Here is a 21,433-nt window from a genome sequence, read left to right as displayed (position 1 = left end):
CAATTGTAGACAGCAGTAAGATTCCCCTTTGCCTTCTCTTCTCCAGGCTGAACAGAACCAGCTCTCTCAGCATCTCCTCATTGGTCCTGTGCTCCACCCCCATCATCTTGGTGGCCCCCCCTGGACTCTGGTACATCAGCGCTTGTCTTATACCAGAGAGCTCAAACTGGACCTGGCACTAGCAGATGGGTTCTTGCCACTGCAGAGTAAAGGGCAAGGTTCCCTTATCTCGCCCTGCTGGCCGCACTTTTGATGACACAGCCCTGGTCACAGCCAGAAAGTTGCCCTTCTTTGTCACAGGGCCACTCGGTAGACTCCTACTCAACTTGTTTACCAGGACCCCAGCACCTCGTCCACCAAATTGCTCTCTAAGCGGTCAACCCCTTGTAGTGCTGCCTTGGGGCTGCTCCCTCCCAGACACATCTTTGACCACCCGCATTTGTCTTAGTTGAGTTTCCTGAGGTTTTTGTCCAGTCTGCTAATACTATATAGGTTGACAACATAAAGCTGGTCCTGGTACTGAAGGGACCACAGTGACCATCTCTCCATGGAAGCAATTTTTATAGTGTGAATGCTTACCTACTTTGGGCTAGACACAGCCCCGAGCAAATGTCACACAATGACTGTTGAATAGTCAGCAAATGTCATCAGCACCCATTAGCTGCTAAGCTATTTTAAATCCTTAACAGTGGCTTAATGCTTCTGTCTGATTTAAGGCTTTGTAAAGTTGGTGATTTATAAATGCAGGAATATTTTGTTTTCACATCATTTTTCATTACTGGATTTCAAAGCACTTTATCAAAAACTATAAAGTACTTTATCAAAAAACATGAACTTCTTGTCTATGTCTTGCAGAGCTTTTTGTTAACTAGTTAACAAAACTAGTTAACAAAAAGCAATAACCAGACTTATTATCTTGAAATTGTCACCCTTAAAAAGAGAATATTTGTTGTGCTGCCTTGTTATCAGTCTGAATTAATGATTTCACTCATGAAGATAACAGTGAGGTGTCAGTGTATCTATTTCTAATTGACTTTAAAATCAGAATTGATTAATTTTATTTGGGATGTAGAAAAGTATCCGTAGGAAAGGATAACTTACTTCCTGTTATCTGGAGAAGGCACGAACGAAACACTCAGGTTGGCGAGAAACTATTATTATTTCCGAGTAATCTAATTAAAGGGTAAAACAAAGACATGTGGCTATTTAATTAAGTATTTTATTACTCAATTGGTCTACAGTGCATAATCAGAGAAATGGGAGGAGTGATTAGGTGTCTTGAGAACGGAAATGACACAACCAAGACATGTAGGTGTTAAGGAAGGACAAGATACTGTTCCTCTCTTCCCCACGCAAAAGGCTGAGCATTATTTTTCCCTGGGACTGAAGAACATGATACCGTAAATCTGCTGGGGAGTTTTCAGAAAAAGGCTTGACATGCTGGTGCTGGGATATGTGAAACGCACCATTTTTAACTGACGGCTCTGCCCAGCTCTTGTCTACACAGAGACCTTGCAATCAGCCTTTGGGTCAGCTGGGCTGCTGGTGAGACAGTGTGGCAGATACGCAGGGTACCCACAGGCACCTCTTGGATCCCAGTTACGGCGTTGCTCTCTGGATGCTGCCCTCCAGGACTCTTAAAGGACAGGAAGACGTGTTTTCTTAGTGTTAGTGTGAGTTGGGTGCCTACTTCTGCCGGGCTTTTTGAGAAGAGTTTTTGGAATGGAGATGCTAGTAGAGAGGGAGTCTTTTATCTTGTTTAGACCCAGGTTTATTCCTGTCCCACCCTGATAACCTCCCTCATTTATACAGTTGTAAATTATCTACATCAGAAAGGCTGACTCATCCCCTGAGTGGTTTGCCTCCTTGCAAATTGCCCTGGTTTAAATCAGCTTGCATTTCAGAGCAGAACAGATGCTGATAAAAAGCTATGTAATGTCAAAACTAATATAAAGGGAGAAGGTATGATTTAAATACCTGAGGCTTGATCCAAATCCAAACAAAGCTAATGAACTGGTTTCCATTGTGAATTCTTTAAAAGTCTTTATCAGTTTCAGTGGTCCGTACCTTCTTTACTTATGTAGTCCCTCGTACCAGGATGCCTCAATGCCCTCCACTAAAAAGAACAGATGCACCCATGCTATTAATCCTGTTGAGTAAGAGGTCAAGTTGTGTGTTTCACTAAGTCCATCTGGCCCTTGGAGCTGCAGCATTACACTTCTGAACCAAACCTCCGGCCTTGGACGGCGAGGAAGCTAACAGGGCCAGGCTTTGAATCTCCCTTGATGAGTAGTAATCGTGCTCTTTCCCTCTATTTTATCCAGCCTTTCATACACTTAGTGTGCAGTAAGTAACTGGGCAGCTGAATTGCAAACTTAAGGTGAGTAACAGCAAGGGGCAGGGAGGTTGCTGTACCAGTCCTATCGCATGCCATCAACGTACCAGGTGCAGTGCTCATAATTTCCCAGACTGGATTAAGGGAGAATTTACTTGGTTAAACTGGCTCTACAAGGCTCAGGGCTTGGTCGTCAGTTCGTGTTATGCTCATGCATGCTACAACTGCGAGAGGGAGGAGAAGATGATGCTGTACTGACTTACCACCAACCCAGAGCCTCGGGCTCTCAGGGACTCAGTGTCTTGTGTAACAGGCTGGCCCCAGGGTTCCTCTAAGAAACAAAACCTGGTGGTTTTTCTCTTGTTGGGGATAAAAGGAAAATAAGAGGCAAGAGGTAAAATTAGTCCAAACTTCCCTTCACATTGGTTCATTTATTGTCTTCTAGCTCTTGCTTCAGTTCATGCTTGCACTGGGTGTACAGACAGCATGTTCACAAGTAAATAATTTCTAGTGTTCTTGCAATAGAAACATAGCCTCCTTGTAACCCTTGGCCCAACCGTACTCCTCCCAAAAGACACCAGCTTGATCACACCAAACTCTTATTTAAATGTTGGTAGTCCTCATTTGCAGGGAAATCAAAACAAGGGGCTCCCTGCCCTCTGTTGGGCAGTTAACGATAGAAAGTGGTTGGTACCGTAAACACAAAATCAGGAGTTGGTAAAGTGCAGAAGTCTTTACTGAGCTCCGGTGAATCTGGAATGTGTTGAATTTAACATCACTGGGGCAAATGGCATTTATTGTCATAATGCTGGTGCTTGCTACCGTAATATAAATGTTGCTGTGGACTGAGATAGTATTAAAGGAACTAGATCCCCAGTGGTGTTATTCTCTACTGCTGCATGAGATGATAGCGTGTGGGAAATCACGTTGTGAAGGACTTTGTGCAAACACACGAGGCAATATATGTCTCGGAGGTTATGCTTGAGGCAGGGAGGGAGAGTTTACTTGCGGCATGAGCTGTGACACGTTTGTGAGTGCTGTAAGTGTATATTGATGATACCCGTAACAGCACTATATGAAAAGCCAATTTAAGGCATGAACAACAAGGACTCTAGTCCACGTGGGACCCCTGCTAAGCTAAATTAGCAGTGTGAGTCATCCAGCGTGCCTGTAAGAAGGCTGCTGCAGCCTTCAGCTGCTGGCTGGGGCCCTCACCAGCGGTAAGGCTACAGAGCAAACACTGCAATTCCAAGATGCCAGTGATGGCATCACTGTTACAACCTTCATTAGGCACCTTGTGACATTTACCGTGATACGATCTAACTGGAATATCAAAGACTGTGCATGCCTCCCTGCACAGAATGGCTTGTGCTAGCTGGAACGGTGGTTATGCAGCACTTCTTCCATCTGCATCGCTCACTACGGTGATTCTTCTTCACTCCTCATCAAACCTCGATGCAGGGTAAGACAACATTAGTTTCCTAATTCAGGATGCTCCTGAATGCTGCCACCACAATATTGTAGTGCTTCACAGGCAGAAATGAATTTATTTTTGCAATGTGTATGTAAGTTTGTGGGCAAGTGAAATCATTGTCCGCAGTTTATGGGTATGGGTGAACTGAGGTACAGAATATAACATCAAATGTTTTCCTTGTTTGTGGGTGCCACTTTGAGACATGCAGGGTTTATTTTGTCAGAGTATTTGGCATTGTGCTGCATTTTCTAAGGTCAGTGATGTACTCTGGACTTCACACAGCCTGGCAGAACATTGGTCAAAGAATAGGAAGGCGCAGAGGATGCTTGTCACGGGCACCTAGAAAATGAGTATGCAATTAATGATCACTCATGGAAAGCCTGTCCTGAGGGACTGAGCCAACACAAGGGGATAAGGTGCTATGGTAGGGATAGAACCCAGTTCTCCATGCTCCCACAGCACTGCATTAATTTTCAGACCATTCTTGTCACTCTGATACCCATCTTCTACCTGCTGTGACAAATAAAGTCTTGTGAACAGCCACCTCCTTTAGTTGCTAATTCACACTCAGCACAGATACTCCCAGTGCACTGTCAAGTGAGAATCTTGTTGAACAAATCACGGGTGTTCTTTTTATAAAGAAATGTATCAGATTACACAAAATCCTTCTTCTAATATATAAATTGTCCTCCCAGTCAAGCAACTAACTGGCTTTGTATGGAGTCACCTGCATTATACAGCACCTTAGACTGATGTTTTCTCCTAGTCTTGAAACCGCAGTATTTCCTACCCACGGCAGTAAGCCTAATCTTTTTCTAAATATAGTTCTGAAGAAATGTCATCTCATTTTTTTTTTAAAAGTGGTTTTTTTTCCCCTGAGTTTCGCAGCTTTTCAGTGACTGTGAAATACTTAAATTTACAAGCCAGAACTTCCCTACTTGAACTACTACAGTAAATGAAACCGTCACAGGATGTATAACATGAATAACATCCTGTTATTGTTTCATGTACTCTGTTAGGTAGCAGATTTCTGTACTCTTGTGTTCTTTTGCCTGTTCCTTTTTCTGCATTACATCCTATTCTCTCCATTTCGTGCCTATCTTGTGCCATCTGGTGTCTCAAATCCACCAGTGACAGCAACAATGAAAGGACCAGGGTGTGTATGAGTAGCCAAGGCATGGAGTACATATACATTAAGATGTAGTATAATACAGAGCTATGAGATATTAATCTCCTAAATGAGAGGGTCAGGGCAAACCATGCCGCTAGCACGACTCGGCTTTAAGCACGCCTTATGCAGTTCTAAACAACTGAGGATATTTTGACAAGCGTTGGAGCACCTTCACGCTAGGTGGAGCTGATCTGTCCTCAATTAATAAATATTGTCAGCTCCTGCCACCCACTCCCTGGCTTAGCTGCACTCCAGTGCAGCTGCACTTCAGCCTTCACAGGGCAGTATGCCTCCAGATGAAATCAGTGGGAGTTATATGAAATCATGTCTTTGTTCCGGCCTTGCTGATTAATTTAGGAAGGACATTTCATGTGTAGGGGTTGCTGTGGGTTAGTGCATAAAGACGTTGACTGTAATTGACAAACTGTGGATCAGCTTTGCGAGGGAGGCTGCGGGCTGAACGAAGGCACATTTGGAGCATTTTGCTGCCCTTAGGTCACCCTGGGTAAGGTAGGGCTGTTGGAAGCCTCCTGTTCGCCTGTCAGCAGAGGTGGGAGTGCGGGAGCACGCAGAAACTGCAGTCTGCCAGCGATGTAGCCTTGGTGTCTTGGGCGAGTGGGTGGGGAACTGCCAGAGCCTCAACTCCCGTCCTGCTGCTGCGAGGCAGCGCATTCGAGCTGCGACAAAAAGGTTGTTGGTGATGTAAACTGAGAAAAGACTGGCTTAGATGAACCTGTCCCAGGGGAATGGACATGCCACTCCTTTGGGCACCTCTTGATTTACAGAACTGCTTGGTATGGTATCAGGTATGTCTGCGATGTCAAAAGAGTATGGTTAAAAAGTTACATAAGCGCTTTGTATAAAATTGCAATAGAACTTTGATTGAACTTTAGCTGAACTCCTGAAATTAAAACTTAATTGGGCCTTTTGCACCTTGACTAGATGTAGAAACAATTAAACCTGTGTCCTTGCATCTCCACTTGGGATAGATGTAGAAACAATTAACCGAAACATAGATCAAAGAAATCGAATTGTTGAAGAATTACCATCTTGACAGCTTACTGAAGGCGAACAAGGCCCATGGAAGGAGTGCACTCCTGGTCTCTGATCTAAGTGTAGGGTGACAAGATGCATCGTCTTTGGAGTGGAGTTGAGATAAGAGTGTGTCTGAGAGGAGCCTGAGGAGTTTCTAATACTAAAATAATGAACATGCTAATTTGGAGAATCTCCCAAAATGTTCAAAACACGGACTCGAATGCATATGTATGATGAGGGATGGTAAGGGAACTGTAGCTCACCCATTGGCTGCATCTTATCACTATAAAGCTGTGACTGTCCGAAATGTGTGGTGTGCTGGCTGTTGTTAGATGCCTGGCACCTGATTCTGCAGAACCGAAATAAAGACAAATATCTTGACTGAGCGTGTTGATTAGTTTTTGCACAGTGGGTGAAGAACCCTGATTTAGGGACAGCACCGATGCGCATACAGCACTTCAAATATCAAACGCTACCACTTGCACCTGCGCCGTCTGCGGGACTGCAGGTTTCCTACTGGGATGACTGTCCCCGCTGTAGGATCGGCCACCGCAGATCAGTGGCTGCTCAGGTAACAAATACTGAACCTCATTTACAGGGAGCACTGCAAGTCGGGGTGTCGGGGTGAACTCTGCCCTGAGAATTATTTCAAACTTTGCAAAATAGTTCAGTGAGAATGTGTGGGTAAGTATGAGGAAATCTTCACTTTTAAATATTTCAGATAAAACAAAAGGTATATGACACCCCGGTTGCAAAGTTTGCCCAAGTTTATGACAGAGGCTTATGAAAAACGCATTTCAGATGAGCAAACGTGACCCGCAGACAAGGCTGGTGCAGGGCTCTGCCTCCTGCGCGTGCAGCGGGCATTGGCTGTGGCTGGGGGCAGCTCCTGCCCTGCACCTGGCAAACCGCTTCCAGGCCGGATAGCGAACAGGCCACAGCCAAGTCCAAGGTCCAGGCTGACAAAGCGCTCAGGCACCGCGCCTGGGCTCTGCCCGACTGGCGCCTGCCCGCCCTGCCCCACAGGCCTGCCTGGGCCGCACGCTGCCCTCGGCCCTGCTGTGGCCAGGGGCCCGCACGCCACAATCGCCACTGACAGTAATGAACGCAGGGGATGGTTCAGGGAACCTCCAGTAGCTTGGGCTGCCTGCTCGGTGCCACAGCAGCTCCACGGTCCTGGGGACCGGGACCTGCAATGGCCCCGGCGGTGCTGGGCAGCAGGGCCACGCCAGGTACCCGTAGGCGCCACGGCCTGCCCTGGGGCCCATTCTAGAGGCCTCCGGGGCCCACTGTCGTACCGGGGAGGCCTCTGGGGCCTGCTGGGGTCCCGGGGGAAGCCTCCGGGGCCTGATGTGGTACCGAGGAAGTCTCCAGGGCCCGCTCCCATCCTGGGGAGGTCTCCGAGGCCCGCTCTGATCCCGGGGAGGCAGCTCCTGGGGGGTTCTGGTGACGGGAGGCGAAGCCGCGGCCGACCCGACCCCAGTGTCAACCGGAGGAGGCGGCGCCGACGGCCAGGCCCCGGCGCGGCCCCGTCCCGCCCCACGCAGGCGGCGGCGCCGCCTCTACTTAAAGCGCGCTCGGGGGTGCTGCTGCCTCCTCCTGCTCTGCCGGTCCCTTGCACGCCTGTACGTTGCCAGCATGTCGGACAGGCTGCCGTACAAAGTGGGTGAGTGCGAGCCGCGGGCCTGGCCCGCCTTCCGCGGCTGGGGGCTCTGGCGGCTCCCCTGCCGGCGGGGCGAGCGCGGTGCGCCGGGGCCGTGCCAGGGAGCCCCGGTGCCGCGGCTGGATGCGGCGGCGGCGAGGGGGAAGATGGCAGCTGCCCGTTGGCCGCGAGGAGCGCGGGCAGGGGGAATCCGAGCCTGACCCCCTCTGCGGTGGGGCAGCGCCGTGGGTCATCCGTGCGGCTCTAACACCCGCCGAGAAGGGGGGCGGCCGCCCTTGGGGGGCTGCTCCGCCTCGCTGCAGCCGCCGCCGCGCTCGGCAGCGCGGTACGAGGCGGGCTCCCGGCGCGGGTTTGCCGCTCGTCAGCCTCGGGGCCCACCCGCGGGCGAGCCCCGCTGCCCACCGGCAGCCCCTGCCTGGGGACGGGCTTCCACCGCGAATGTGAAAGTGGCTTTAAATTTGGGACCTGCGTTACGCGTTTCCTTACAGATTTTGGCGGGTATTTTTGTAGACCTGAAATGCCACAAAACCCCTACCGTTTCTAAAGTGTTGTGTGTTCTTTGAAGGCTAAGTTCAAAGAGAACAGTAATCTATAAGGCTCAGATTCATAAGTAATTTGTATTGAAGGCTACCAATGTAAAATACTACGGGATACATTTTTAAGCAGCCCTGGTGAGACTACTGAGCCCATAAGAGGGGTAAGATTCAAGAACCCCCCCTCTTGATACAGCTGTTTCCATGGTCCTTCCATCACCTGGGCTTTTTTCAGTCCCCATTGGTGCAAAGCCTGCACACCAGTCACCTAAAGCCTGGGCAATAGCTTTAGTGGCCCAGGGGCTTCGTTTTGGAGCAAAATGCAATTATCTTGTCTTTATGAAACAGCAGACTCTAGAGATCCTAGTGCTCCCCGATGCTTTAAACACCTGATGTTCACTAGGTGGGTGAAAGAAAAGTGTTTGACCGTGTTCTTCAGTGAAATGGTAAGTGTCTGAAGTCCCGTCTGAAAGAGCCAACCACTGAGTAAGGGGGACACGTGGTGTTGGCCAGTGGCGCACCTAGGCATTAGCCTTCTTGAGGCTGGAGTTAAAGTGGTGAGAGTGGTATTTTCTACCCTGAGCTAGCCTGTCAGAAGTCTCTCTTGTTCGGTTCTTGCTGAACTTTTCTGCTACAGATCCTTTTTACAAAGGCAGAAGCAGACTTGTAACTAAGGTAGTTATGGTGCCTTGAAAATATTCCTTGTGGATCCGAGGGGAGCTTAGTGCTGACGAGGGGGAGCTGGGCTGGGCTCAGCTCCTGGTGCACTTGAGAGGGACCATGCTGTGTGTGTTCTCATGGGGGAAAGCTATTGCCATAGAGGCACCCCCCTGTGCCAGTCTTAATACTGTGGGAGTAAATCTCGATAGGAAGTGTCAAACCCTTGGGCAGTGTCTGTAAGGAGGAGCGCTTACTGAATTAATGGGCCTCAAGATGTATGCACACTGGTCAGAGGTGTGCTCATACAGGAGCATGTTTTTTTTTTTCAGAGGGGCTGTGGGGTTTGGTCTAAACTTGTTTGAAAGCCTGTGTACTGTAGTAAAAAAGCAGGGAGTAACTGGAATAGGGTCCCTTCCCCCCCCAACTCTCTCCCAGCTGTTGCTGGGTGTTCAGTTCAGCTGCTGTGGCCGATGCCTATCCACAAGTGTGTGAACAGATACCAAGGTCTCAGCTATTTAAACTCTGACACCTGTCCTCCTTCCCTTGCAGCTGACATCAGCCTTGCGGACTGGGGTCGCAAGGCCATCGAGATTGCGGAGAATGAGATGCCAGGGCTGATGAAGATGCGGGAGATGTATGCTGCATCAAAGCCGCTGAAAGGTGCACGGATTGCCGGTTGCCTTCATATGACTGTGCAGACGGCAGTTCTCATAGAGACCCTCATAGCGCTGGGAGCTGAGGTAAAGTGTCCCTGAGTTTCTCCTTCCGTGTGCTCTTAGGTAATGCTCTGCTGGGGCACTGCTGCTGCTTACACAACTACCTTAGGGGATCCTGGCAAATGTCTGTGCTTTTTGGAAGAGACTGTGCTGCAGTCTCCAGGTGGATAAATTATGTCTTCTTTCCTTAAGCAAAAAGCTTGTCAGCTGTACTGCATGCACCTCCGGGATGTGTGTTTTCCCTCTGGATAAGCTGCATCTTTAAGAGTGCCTGTTTTGGACTGGGTTGCTGGCTTCAGTGGCTCCGTCAGCTGTGTGTACGGCACCCTGAGCAGCGGTGCCGAAAGCTGCTCCCACGCAATCGTGTTGTGCTCAGACATGCAGTGCTGTTGCTGGTAATACTGAAGCTCTAGTGACTGCCTCCAGCACAGATTAGCCTGTATTAAGAACCGCACAGTGCCCTGGTAAAGTCAGCAAAAACTAATGAAGCTTTCTGAGAGCTCATGCTGGCCCTTCAGCTGTGCTGGAAAACAACAGGGAGACAGGTGGTTCAGTGACCAAGGGCTGGGCACTCTACTGACTTTGAATTTATTGTGTGACTATGGACTGGTTACCGTGGTCCATATTAAAGACTTAAAAGTCATTTACTGCATTGTACTCTCTGCCTGGGTTGCTGAATGAAACCCAAACGTCACGGCTGAGTGTTCGTTGTACAGGGCATGAGGAGAGCCAGGCATCTGAGCGCAATCCACATAGCTTGCGTGCTGAGCAGGGAGCTGACTGGAACTTGATGATGGATTATGTTAAGTACGTATGTGATCTGAAATTCCTTCTTCCTGAAGTTTAGCTGCCTGAGCTCAGGCTGCCCAGAGGTGCCCTATATGGGATCCCTCCCTGGGAATAGTTGAGTTGAGCAGTGTCATGCTGATCAAAAGGCACTGGGAGAAGGGGAAGCTCTACCTCTGTAGCAGCTAAGGCATTCCCTCAAAAAGTGGAGGGGGTAGAGACCTACCAGGTCTCTCCAGTGTGCCAGGTCAGCCTGGGCAAGGTGCATGCAGTTGTGGGTGTTTTTCAGCCTGTTCAGAGCTGTTCCATGGTTACAAATGGTGCAGTGCTGAAGTGAAGCTTTGATGTGGAGGTACAGTCCTGGTTTTATTCCAGCTACTCTGTGTATGAAACTCTTGTTCCTTCACAGGATTTAGCAGTAGCCACTGAAATTTGGGAAGCTTTTGCTGCTCCTATTGGTTGCTGTATCCCAGTATGGCTGACCTAGGCCGCAGCTGTGTGCTTACTTAAACATTGCCAAGCTGCACAACCCCAAATCAGTGTTGTATCGGATTGATCCAAGTCATTCAGGGAGGTACCTGCAGAGGTTTGGTTCCTCTAAACATAAGTTACGGCTGTGCCTTTAGGAGGTGTGCTGTTGCGTTAGCTCCTTCCTTGTCCTTATACCTGCATGTTGGTTTAGACTTGACTTGAGTTTGGATTCAGCCCTGGCTCATCTCTTCCACCAGAACTTTGGTGCCTGGGAGGGAGGAGTGAAACTCTGGTGAAACCAGACCCTACACAACAAGGATGCAGTGTGGTAGTCTTGGTATCCCTTTTTTGACTAGGTTAACAAAGACAGAATAAATACTCTGGCTCAGATTATAAAATTGTAATAAAATTGCATCCTCTTCATAACCAGTGATGTGAATATTAGGCTCTAAGCCAATCAGATATGCCAGTTATTCCAGGGTCTGTGCCTTTATCACAAACTGGTGTTACAGATCTGAGGACACAGAGTTGAAGTGGCCTATGTCTTGTATCAAGTGTAAACAATATATAGGTATTCCTTATACTTTGAATTTCATGACACCTCATGATGTCAGCTGTACTGATATGGAGGGAGCTTAGAAAAACCTAGGTGAGGAGGTGCCGTGCTTAAGGTCATGAATTCAGTTTTCCTGTGCTCCTTCCAGGTGCGTTTTCATTAACAAGTGTTGGTTGTGTAGGCTCAGATGAGGTGCTTCCTACTGCAGCCCTTACTTTGAAGTGTCAATTCTTGATAAAGTGGGATGAGTATCTGCAAACAGGCTGAAGGATTATGCCTTATGACCTTTCCTCGAGATCTGTTACAAATAAGCATGCAAATACCTGTCAGTCAGCCCTGCAGGGAGCGGAGTGAGAACTCCTGTGTGGTGCTGGGCTGTGGTGGTTTCTGTGCCTGCTGGGGAGCCGCGATGGGCATGCAGGTACTGTTCAATGCAACTCAGCAACACGCTGTTGCTTTTCTAGGTGCCTAGTTATGAAATGTGTGGAAAACACTTAGCTGGAAAAGCTTCCATGACTGGAGCACAGAGTGGGAGTTGGGTGGGTGTAATCTTGGAGAATGCTGGTTGACCGAGTGTAGCATTTCATCTGCATTTCTGACTCTTCTAAGTGCCAGCAGGTGTGTTGCTGCATGCCCATATCCCTCAGTGGACACTCTCTACGTGGCTGTTCTGAAAATCTGAACTTTATTGACCAAAGCTTTCTAAACCCACCCTACTGTGCACTTCCTGAAAACTTATAGCTGAATATATGCTCTGGCTGTCTGGCAGAAGCTCTCATGAGTAAGGATATGGCTAAATATGTCACACAGCTAAAGCTCTGTTACATTCTCTCCCAAAGTGACATTATTTTCCTTGGCCTAGTCAGATACTTAGTTTTCACTTTGCAGAGTTACTGAGAAAGGCAGGAATCTGCACTAAACGTCTTTCTGCTCTTGCTCCCTTTTTAACTCCTGTGTCTGGAAGAGAGTGCCTGGTATCGCAGAACTTTGTTCAGCAAACAAAACTTGGGTTGTTTTCCAGGTACAATGGTCAAGCTGCAACATTTTCTCCACTCAGGACCACGCTGCAGCTGCTATTGCAAAAGCTGGTATCCCTGGTAAGTTTTCCATGTTCTAATTTGGCTCTGATGAGTTGGGGTTTGCTCCCTGTTCAAGCTAAATCAAACTTTATCCAAATCCAGCTCTTCTGAACAAGCTTCAGGATAGAAATAGCCCATCAAAAGCAGTGATTGTTACAAAACAGGACATTTGATTCAAGCTGCATTGCATCAGCCTGTGCGCAGCACTCCTGACAATGCCTGGTGTTAGGCTATGAAAGAGCCTGGCTCAGTGCTACCAGCTTTAAGCCTGGTCATTAAGATGATTGAAAGGGCTGGGTAATTAAATGGATTGGCGTGTAGGTGTGTGTAGATGGAGGTGTTCGGTGCTTTCCAGAAAGCTTGGTGCTAAATGGGGGTTGGGGAAGGGGGGTTAACCGTGGTGTGTCCTGTTACAGTGACAGGGTCAGTATTCAAGATATTTTAAGGCTAAAGCTAAGCCAGCTGTGTTGCTGCCTAATACCCCTGAAGTGCTTTATCTGGATGCTGCTGTTCTGTTGCTGTTGCCTTCCAATAACGAATGGTATGAACACATTAAGCCGTCTGCTGTGTTACTTGGCTTAAGGACACACAGACCTCATGGTTCTGTGCTGGGAACCGTGTGGCCTGAGCCTGGATGTTGGCTAAAATCTGGTTTCTGGCAGCCTGGTTCTTGTTTTGGGGGTGAGGTGGGTGGGTAGTGTCTTTTGTTTCTTATAATTAGCTATTGCTACCAGTCTTTCCCCAGGTGTAGTCCTTCTAAAGTAACAGAAGAAAGTAGTCCCTTCATCAGCTCCTTTGGCATCACTTGTCCCAGGCGTGTGATTTCAAAGGACCAGATGGGACTCTCTAGATCCTAGATTGCCTCTGATGTTCATGACCTCTTGCCTTCCTCACTGTTCTCGACACCCAAAGCTCAACTGAAGAGCAGTTTTACAGGTGGAGCGTTTGTCTAAATTTTTGACCTCTGCCCTTGGTATCCTTGTTTTGTGGAACTTGCTCTTTTTGTGAATATTGCACTACACATACTGAATTTACAAGACCTCGGGGGAATGCTGATCCTCTGGATACAGCATGAGATACTGTTGCACACTTCTCCAGAAGGGGTGATTGCATGATTGGTTCTTTGGGGCTTGAGAGATAGTTTTCTGTGTAAACAGTGAAAACATGACAATTTTGCTGAATGTTGAGTTATGTCAATCATGTGCCTTTTATGGCAATATATGTTTGAATAGCTGAGTGCCACTGAGGCTCAAGTACAGCATGAAGCCAGTACAAATGCCTGGAAAGGCAAAAATGCTGCTAGATACAACATGCTAGTGGTTGTAGCATGTTGCTGGTGGTAGATGTACAGATGTACTGATACAGAAATATGACCTAATAAGAGCAGACAGGCAGGGCAGCTTGGATTTTAGTGCTGTGCTGGAGATGAGAATTTAAACTCAAAGTCGCTGAAGAGTTTGTAGTTTGGTGGTTAGCTCATGGTAAAGTCTAGTCCCTCTTTCCCGCTGTGCTAGAAAATGCTGTAGTTGTGTTTTCATTTGTCTGTATCAATATATCCAGTGGATGTTTCTAATTTCTGGTAATGTAGGGTGTATTAGGGGAGCAAGTGGGGTGTTGTGGGTGTGAGTCTGCTTCAGCTTGCTCTGCCTTCTCTCTCGTAACAGGGAAGGAGAATAAGGAGAGCAGTGAAGCCTCAAAATTTTGACCAATTTCATGGATTGTAACAGAGGGCAAAGTGATTTCACTTCTGCTCATTCTGAGATGTTTTTTTCAATGCAAATGTCTTTTCTGGCCTGCAGGCACAGATAATCATCTGTCTGTTGGCTCTGCTACTGAGAGCTGCTGATGAAATCTTCCTTTGGCTGCTTTACTACATGCTGAGCAAGAAACTGCCTAATTGCGTGTGTTTGTTCCCCTGCAGTGTTTGCCTGGAAAGGGGAGACTGACGAGGAATACTTATGGTGCATTGAACAGACCCTGTACTTCAAGGATGGGCAGCCCCTCAACATGATTTTGGATGATGGCGGAGACCTTACCAACCTGGTTCATACCAAATACCCACAGCTCTTGAAAGGTGACTTGTATTTTGTTTTGTCTGCCTGGGAGGCTGTTTAGGCGGTCTGTTTCTGTGGGAATTCCCTGCTTGTGTAGAAGGGGTGGGGGAAGAGGGAAAGGCATGTGCAAACAGGTGTCTATGAAAGTCGCTTACAGTCCAAGACCAGAATCTCTTACCTGCGGGAGCTGTTTCCATCTCTGCTCTGTGGTATATAAGCTACAGTGACCTGTCCTTCTGGCTATCCTTCACAGTGCCCATTATCTGAGAATTACCAGTGGTACTACTGACTTCCCAAAAGCTTTCTGGGAACGCGCTGTGTTTTAGAATTGCTTAATGTCTGCCTGCAATTAATATTTTTAATGTAAATGCTTTTTCTTCCCCATCCTCTTAGTGCATGTCTGAATGCTTTAAGAGGAATCTATGGGGCAAAAATCTGGAGCTGGCAGGCCATGGACAGGGCTCTGTGAGGGGAGGAGTTGGAGGCTGTTCCCCATCCATGTGCTTGTGTGGGTAGGGGCACAAGGAAGAGAGGAAGCTTCTGTGTGACAGGCCTCACTTTCTCCTTCATCCTGGTATCACCAGCAATCCCACAGTCAACATCTTTGTGTTATTTAGCTGCAATGAGTGGTTTTCACTGGTGTTCACTCAGCCATGCTGAGATCCCCTCTCTTCCATCAAAGGTCTCTCGCATCCTAGATTGCCTCTGTCTGGGTGTTCATGACCTCTTGCTTTCCTGCCATCTGATGCCAAGGGATACCATGATTGATCATGCCTCCCTGTCTTCCTGGCATTGTCAGAGACCAAAAACTGCATTTTTCCATGTTCATACTCTTTGTTTCGCAGGGTTGTTTCCCTGCCATATGCACATACAATGCCTTCATTGCTGTCCCTGTTCCTGGGGTTCCTCATGCTGACCTCCTTTCATGCTTCCAGCCCTCCTGCTGTCTGCTCCTTTCCTGCCTCCAGCCCTTTGCTCCCTCCTACTTGTCTTGTGCTCCTGGTGTGAAGGGACTGGTATAGTACAGTGCAGTTGGGCAATGTCTGTTGAACTGTCTCCTGTCTTGGTGTATCCATCTCTAGTCTCCACTGATAAAACACATCCCTACTGCCTGGGGTTGCTTCCTAAATTCCCAGGAATTGCTCTTCCACTGGGTTTTTAAAGAGTCTGGACAGGATGCCATACCTGTCAACATCGCCCTTGCGATGTGTGTGCTATCTGTACTGACCGTAGTTGAAAAGCCTCCCTGCAGCAGGTCAGTAAGCTAATTAAGACTGACCTCTGTGGAGGGTGACAGAACTTGACCTGTGTTACCTTCCATTCCACTGCTCTTTGGAAGCAGCAAAACTTCTAGCATGGGACTCACTGAGTAGAGTCTTGAGCTCATTTAACTGAGCTCTGTGCTTAGCCCCTTGCTGCAAAGACTGCTTAGATGAAGCTGCGTACCATCCATTTTCTTTTTTTCTCTTGATGGTAATAGAGGCTAATATATTCTAAGGGCTTGTGGTGATCTTTGACCTTTTTGGGGGAGAGGTAGGACAAGAGTAACATGGTAGAGCGTGCACAGGGTGTGGGAAGACTGGATTGCATTTTGGCATGCAGCATCTGAAAGTGCCATTTGCCATTTAAAGGCTGGACAAGTTTTCTGGGGTAACTTCAGAGGGAACTGTCTGTCTTCCATGCTTCAGCTGCTTCCAATTTAAGCAGAAGTTAGTTCGTTGCAGGGGAGGTTGGACTAGGTGACCTTTAAAGGCCCTTTGCAATCCAAATTGTTCTATGATTCTGTGATTCAGTCCTGGTGTACAACTCTGAGTTGAAAGGAGGACTCATTCAAGTCTACTTCAACCAGGAGGTGTGTGAAATAGCTGTGTGGAAGTCCTCAGCAAGCTTCCCCTCCCCATAATGGCGACTGCTGTTAGAGGGCAGAATGGCCTTTGTACTACTGGCTTATTCCACTAAACTAAATGCCCTTAAACCAAGATAGATAAAGGTAGGAGGGGGAGAACTAGAACTGAACAAAGGAGAAGGTCATTTGAACTTATGCAAGGGAGGTCTCTGGCGTCTGTGCAGAATAATACTGTTGAGAAAGGACGGAGAAGATTGGATCATTTGTCATCCATTGATGTAGACTTGCTCATTGACCGGGTAAGAAATACCAGGGGAGCAAAGCAGGTCTGACTGTTTAGCGAGGCTTTTTTGATTTAATTCAGCCTTTTCCTTGCTGTAGGCCCTTTGCTGTTCTCCAGTCACTTAAGTCACTTGGGCATTGGAGTGGTGTGGGCAGCACTTCTTTTAGTGGGGGTGTGGAGTGGTTCAGACCAGCTGTAAATGTCACCTGGGGGCAGCAGGGAGGTGGCCTTTGGGGAAGGGAAGCTGCTGGCATACCTGATGTGATGCTTAGTGTGGTTTTAAAGACAACCTGCTATGCTTAGAAATGTCACCCTGGAGAGCTTTTGAAGGATGATGTGTGTCTCCTGCTTGCCAGATAGACCAGAAGAGAGAGGGCAGGCTTGAACTGGAGGTTTCTGCCATGACCTCCTACAGATTTCCTTCACAAGGGGATGATTGCACTTGATCTAGGCATTTGTGGTAAAAGTCTATACTTCTGGGAGACTTGCTACAGACACTGTATTTCACTGTGCACCAGACAATGTTCTTTAAACTGGCCTGTCCCCTCCAAGCAAGCCCTTGATACGCTAAAGCCTGAACTGGTTCTTCTCTGCAGGTGACCATGTGGGGAGTGCAGTTCACTGAGGCTCTGTGTGAGGTCTGTGATGAGGCACACCTCTGTGGGGCCAAATCAGCCTAATCAAGCTCTGTTTCCTTCTGGCATCGTTCTCGTTTCCTTCTGGCATCGTTCTCGTTTCCTTCTGGCATCGTTCTCGTTTCCTTCTGGCATCGTTCTCGTTTCCTTCTGGCATCGTTCTCGTTTCCTTTCTGTGACACAGTGACAACGCTTTTTCCTGGTGGTCTGGGAAGCAAAAGGGAGGTCTAATGGCTCTGTCTTAGACTCCACTGAGACATCGGTAAAAATTCTGGTTTGAAAACCTCTTTGGATCGCACTTGGAGACTTTAAACCAAAGTTGTAATGGCTTTAAACTGAAAGAGGGGAGATTTAGATGAGATATCAGGAAGAAATTCTTTGCTGTGAGGGCGGTGAGCCCCTGGCCCAGGTTGCCCAGAGAAGCTGTGGCTGCCCCATCCCTGGAGGGGTTCAAGGCCAGGTTGGATGGGGCTTGGAGCAGCCTGGGCTGGTGGGAGGTGTCCCTGCCCAGGGCAGGGGGGTGGAACTGGGTGGTCTTTAAGGTCCCTTCCAACCCAAACCGTTCCATGATCCAGCGATTCCTGCCTCATCCAGGCCTGCAGCAGCTCGCCGCTTGTTTCGGCGGTAGGGGCGGCTCGGACCAGAGGAGTTGGGGTGCGGGGTTGTTGGTCCCGGCGTGGGGCGGGTTCTGCGGGGAGGCGCTAGGGGGCGCCGTTGCTCCGCGGCGCGGGCGGGGGACGTGTCTCGTGCCGGGGCCCGTGTGTGCCAGACGGGGCTGAGGGAGGGGGCGCGAGCGGCGCGGGCCTGGGCTCGAGCCCCGGGCTTTGGAGGTGGCTTGAACGAGCTTTATTCTTCTTCGCTTGACTGAGCTCTGGGACAAAACTGGGGTTCCCTCTTTCTCCCTTTCGCCCCCGTTTCCCCCTTCCTGGGGTGGTGACCTGAGTCCCTTCGTTCCTGGCGGCTGTCTCTGTGGCTCTTGCTTCAGCTGGGCAGACGGAACCCAAAGGGTCTGGGCAAAGCACCTGCCTGCCTTCTCCCGGGAGCTGTGCCCGGGAGGCACGGCACCCTTGGGTGCCCGGAGGGTGCAGGTATCTGCTGGGGATCCCTGCCCAGGAGGCACGGCACCCCGGTGTGCCTGGAGGGTGCCAGGTACCTGTGGGTCTGAAACACATCCTCCGGCCTTCGTGCTCTTGCAGGGTCCTGCTCTGGCCCCAGGGAGCCTCCTTGGAGCCTGCAGGCCTCTCAGGTGGGTGACCTCTGTTTGTCCTCTGTGGGCAAAGCCATCTGCTCATCTGGAGATGCTGATCTTGTTTGCTTTGTTCCTGTTGCCGCTTTGGGCTGTGCTGATGCTGTGGCTCCCAGCAGCAAAGGCTGTTCTGCAGGCCGTTCAGAGAGGGGATTTTCCAGTTATTCATCCTGTCCTATACACCTCTCACAGGTCTTAGTGGCTGGGGATTGTGGTGACATTTGGACACTTCTCTCAGCCAGAATTAATGGACTACATAAATAATTTGGAGGATTTTGCTGGGGGTTGTTGTTGGCTCCCATTTGCCTGTCCCTAAAGTAATATTGGCTACTGAGGAGGTGCGTGGGCTGTGGGTGAGGAGCCCTGCCGTAGCTGCTGGCTGGTGGTCTTGGAGTAGTCCTTTGGCCCCTCTGCTTTTGCTATTTGTGAGATAGGAAGGCTAATGCTCAGCTCTTTGAAATGTTAGAAGGGCTGTGGATAAAAAGTAAAATGGATGTAGCAATGGGGAGTGATTATATGTTGTACAGTCAGGGAGAGAAATTAAGAAAAATGACATGAAAAGGAGCAATATTTCTGTCCATGCGCACTAACATAGGATAACTCGGGCTGTCACCTGCTTCATCAGTAAAAGGGTCGGAACAGAACAATTTATGAATGTTGTTTACTTCTCAGAGTTTTTCTACCAAAATGATAGTAAAATTATTTTGCTTATGAGCATCCTTTCAATTTTATTCTGGGGTCAATGTGAGAGGTCACTTGCCTGGAGGGGCAGTATCTTCTCTGCATAAATCTCTGGTGTGTGTATAACTTGGTATTAATTGTTTTCATGTTTTCTCTTTTATTGGGAATCCGAATTAGCTCCAAGTGCCACATGGATCTCTTTGTAGAGTTGTTGCTTGTGTTGGTGGTTTCAGCCTGATTTAACAGAATTCCTCTATTTTCCCCCAGTAGTTCATACTTCAACAAAATAATTGTGTTGCAGTATGCCTCCAGTCCTTAAAGAACAAACATAATTACCATAACCTCTACAGTGGAAATTCATCCAGACTGGATAGTTTAGTTTCTGATTTATTCTGATTGTCATAAATTGCATGCCTCTTTTTGCAGCTAAGCTTTCTAAGTAATCAGGTATTATCAATGAGGTATTACCGAGACATTAGAGAGGAGAGATATCCACAAGTCATGGGCAGCGGTGCCACTTCTGAACAACTGGCTGCTGTTGAAAGGTCCACAAAGAGTCAGGACCCTTAAAGCAGAGGGTGCCTTTACAGCTTTGGCTTTTTAGTGTGATGTGGAGCCAGGTAACCCTGTGACAGTTCCTGTGTTATCAGCATCTTAGTCCATTATATGATGTTGGTGTTTCTGGACTGTCCTTTGTCTCTGGTCTCTGCCTCCTGGACTGTTTTCAAACAAGGATATATTTGAAATAGTGTTTTTTGATTGTGCTAGTACTGAAGCTTCATGTAGCTACTATCCAGACTTAGAGGGCATGTTGGCTGTTTAGTCAGAGCTGAAGTTGATTACAACAGAAGAATTGGGAATAGTGAACTGTGTACTTGATTTTTTTTTTTACTTTTTTCAGTTGATTCAAGTGCTTTAAGTTTAAGTGTGGTTATCTAGGTATCATCTTCTTTCAAGCCACCTTGCAAGAATGGACTAGACTATAGAAATATCACTGAGGTAACGTCTTGCCTCTTTTTTTTTGCAGAAGATTTTTTTGATCATTTTGTGAGAAAAGAGTGGGGTCTTTCCTGATTCCCTGGTCTAGAGTTTGTCCCTTCCATTTTTGCAAAGAATATTTTCTCCTGCTTTTTTAATTGCCTTGTTGGGGAAGAGACTGGTTTGGAGTTTCAAACTACTATTTGAGGATCCAAATGAGGGTTCTCATTTCTTTTTTTGCTTACTGCAAAGGGTTTGTTTAACTTAGGCCTCTGGAGGATGCTCCCTGCACCTGGATGTGTTGGCTTGCAGCAGCATTAACTCCAACTGGGGCAAATCCTTTTACTCTCCCCACAGGAATTAGAGGTATTTCAGAAGAGACAACCACTGGAGTTCACAACCTGTACAAGATGAAGGCCAATGGGACACTGAAAGTGCCAGCTATCAATGTTAACGACTCTGTCACCAAGGTAATGCAGCTAGAGTCCTTCTGCTGTCTACTGCTGTCTGACCTGTTTGGTATTGGGATGTTGTCATTCCCATGCAAGTATTCCTTCTCTTGCTGAAATATTCTTGACCTGGTACTGAACAGATTTTCACCATATCCTTGAAGTGAGCCCTTGATGTCTCTAATGGGACGTACCCTGTGTTCAGAACATCAAGGGCTTTTTTTGTTTGTAAGGACATGCATTCTTCTGCATTTTAGTCATGTGAAAACACCTTTGGAAATTATGGCTCCTGGGGCACAGTCAACCCCTGTGGCAAGGGGCATGTCCTCGTTCTGAGTAGCTTAAAGCCCACAGGTAGGTGACAGGCACCAGCTGGAAAAGTGTGGCTTGTGGCTACATGAGCTTGTGGCTGTAAAGGTCAGTTGATCTGACAAGGCATCTCTGTAAGCAGCAGTTGCAGACGATAGGGCAGAAGGAACTTATTCCTTGCTTAGCTGTAATACTGCTTCCTGAGACAGTCTGGTGAACGGAGGGATGAGGGGGAATGGTGTTTAAAGGGTGCTGATGCTTTTTGGATGCCGATGAATTATAGTGGGGATTTCAGGTGTACTTAAGGTTTATGCATCTAGATGTTTTTTAAATCTAGTTGCTAAATTTACTTCAAGTTACCATACTAACATTATCCTATTGGACATGGCAGTTCTCACTGTTTGGCCTGCTTTCTCAGCAGTTTGCTCTCTGAACAGTATCTCCTTTCTGCTCACAAAGATGCGTCTGGCATT

At 47.9% G+C, this 21,433-nt stretch overlaps 1 protein-coding gene across 1 annotated transcript in view; it reads left to right on the top strand.

Moving 5' to 3' along the window:
• Window positions 1-7,555: 7,555 nt before the first annotated feature.
• Window positions 7,556-21,433, top strand: part of AHCY (adenosylhomocysteinase) — a 28,175-nt gene continuing 14,297 nt past the window's right edge. Inside the window, exons 1-5 of the mRNA XM_054218359.1 lie at window positions 7,556-7,681; window positions 9,421-9,611; window positions 12,422-12,497; window positions 14,401-14,553; window positions 20,560-20,672. Coding sequence (XP_054074334.1) covers window positions 7,654-7,681; window positions 9,421-9,611; window positions 12,422-12,497; window positions 14,401-14,553; window positions 20,560-20,672 — 561 coding nt within the window. The 5' untranslated portion in view covers window positions 7,556-7,653. The remainder of the gene's footprint in view (window positions 7,682-9,420; window positions 9,612-12,421; window positions 12,498-14,400; window positions 14,554-20,559; window positions 20,673-21,433) is intronic.

This window comes from Rissa tridactyla, chromosome 12 (genome assembly GCF_028500815.1).
Source record: "Rissa tridactyla isolate bRisTri1 chromosome 12, bRisTri1.patW.cur.20221130, whole genome shotgun sequence".
Lineage (NCBI taxonomy): Eukaryota > Metazoa > Chordata > Aves > Charadriiformes > Laridae > Rissa > Rissa tridactyla.
The sequence above is the reverse complement of the archived record's forward strand: the minus strand, read 5'-3'. Positions and strand labels throughout refer to the sequence as shown.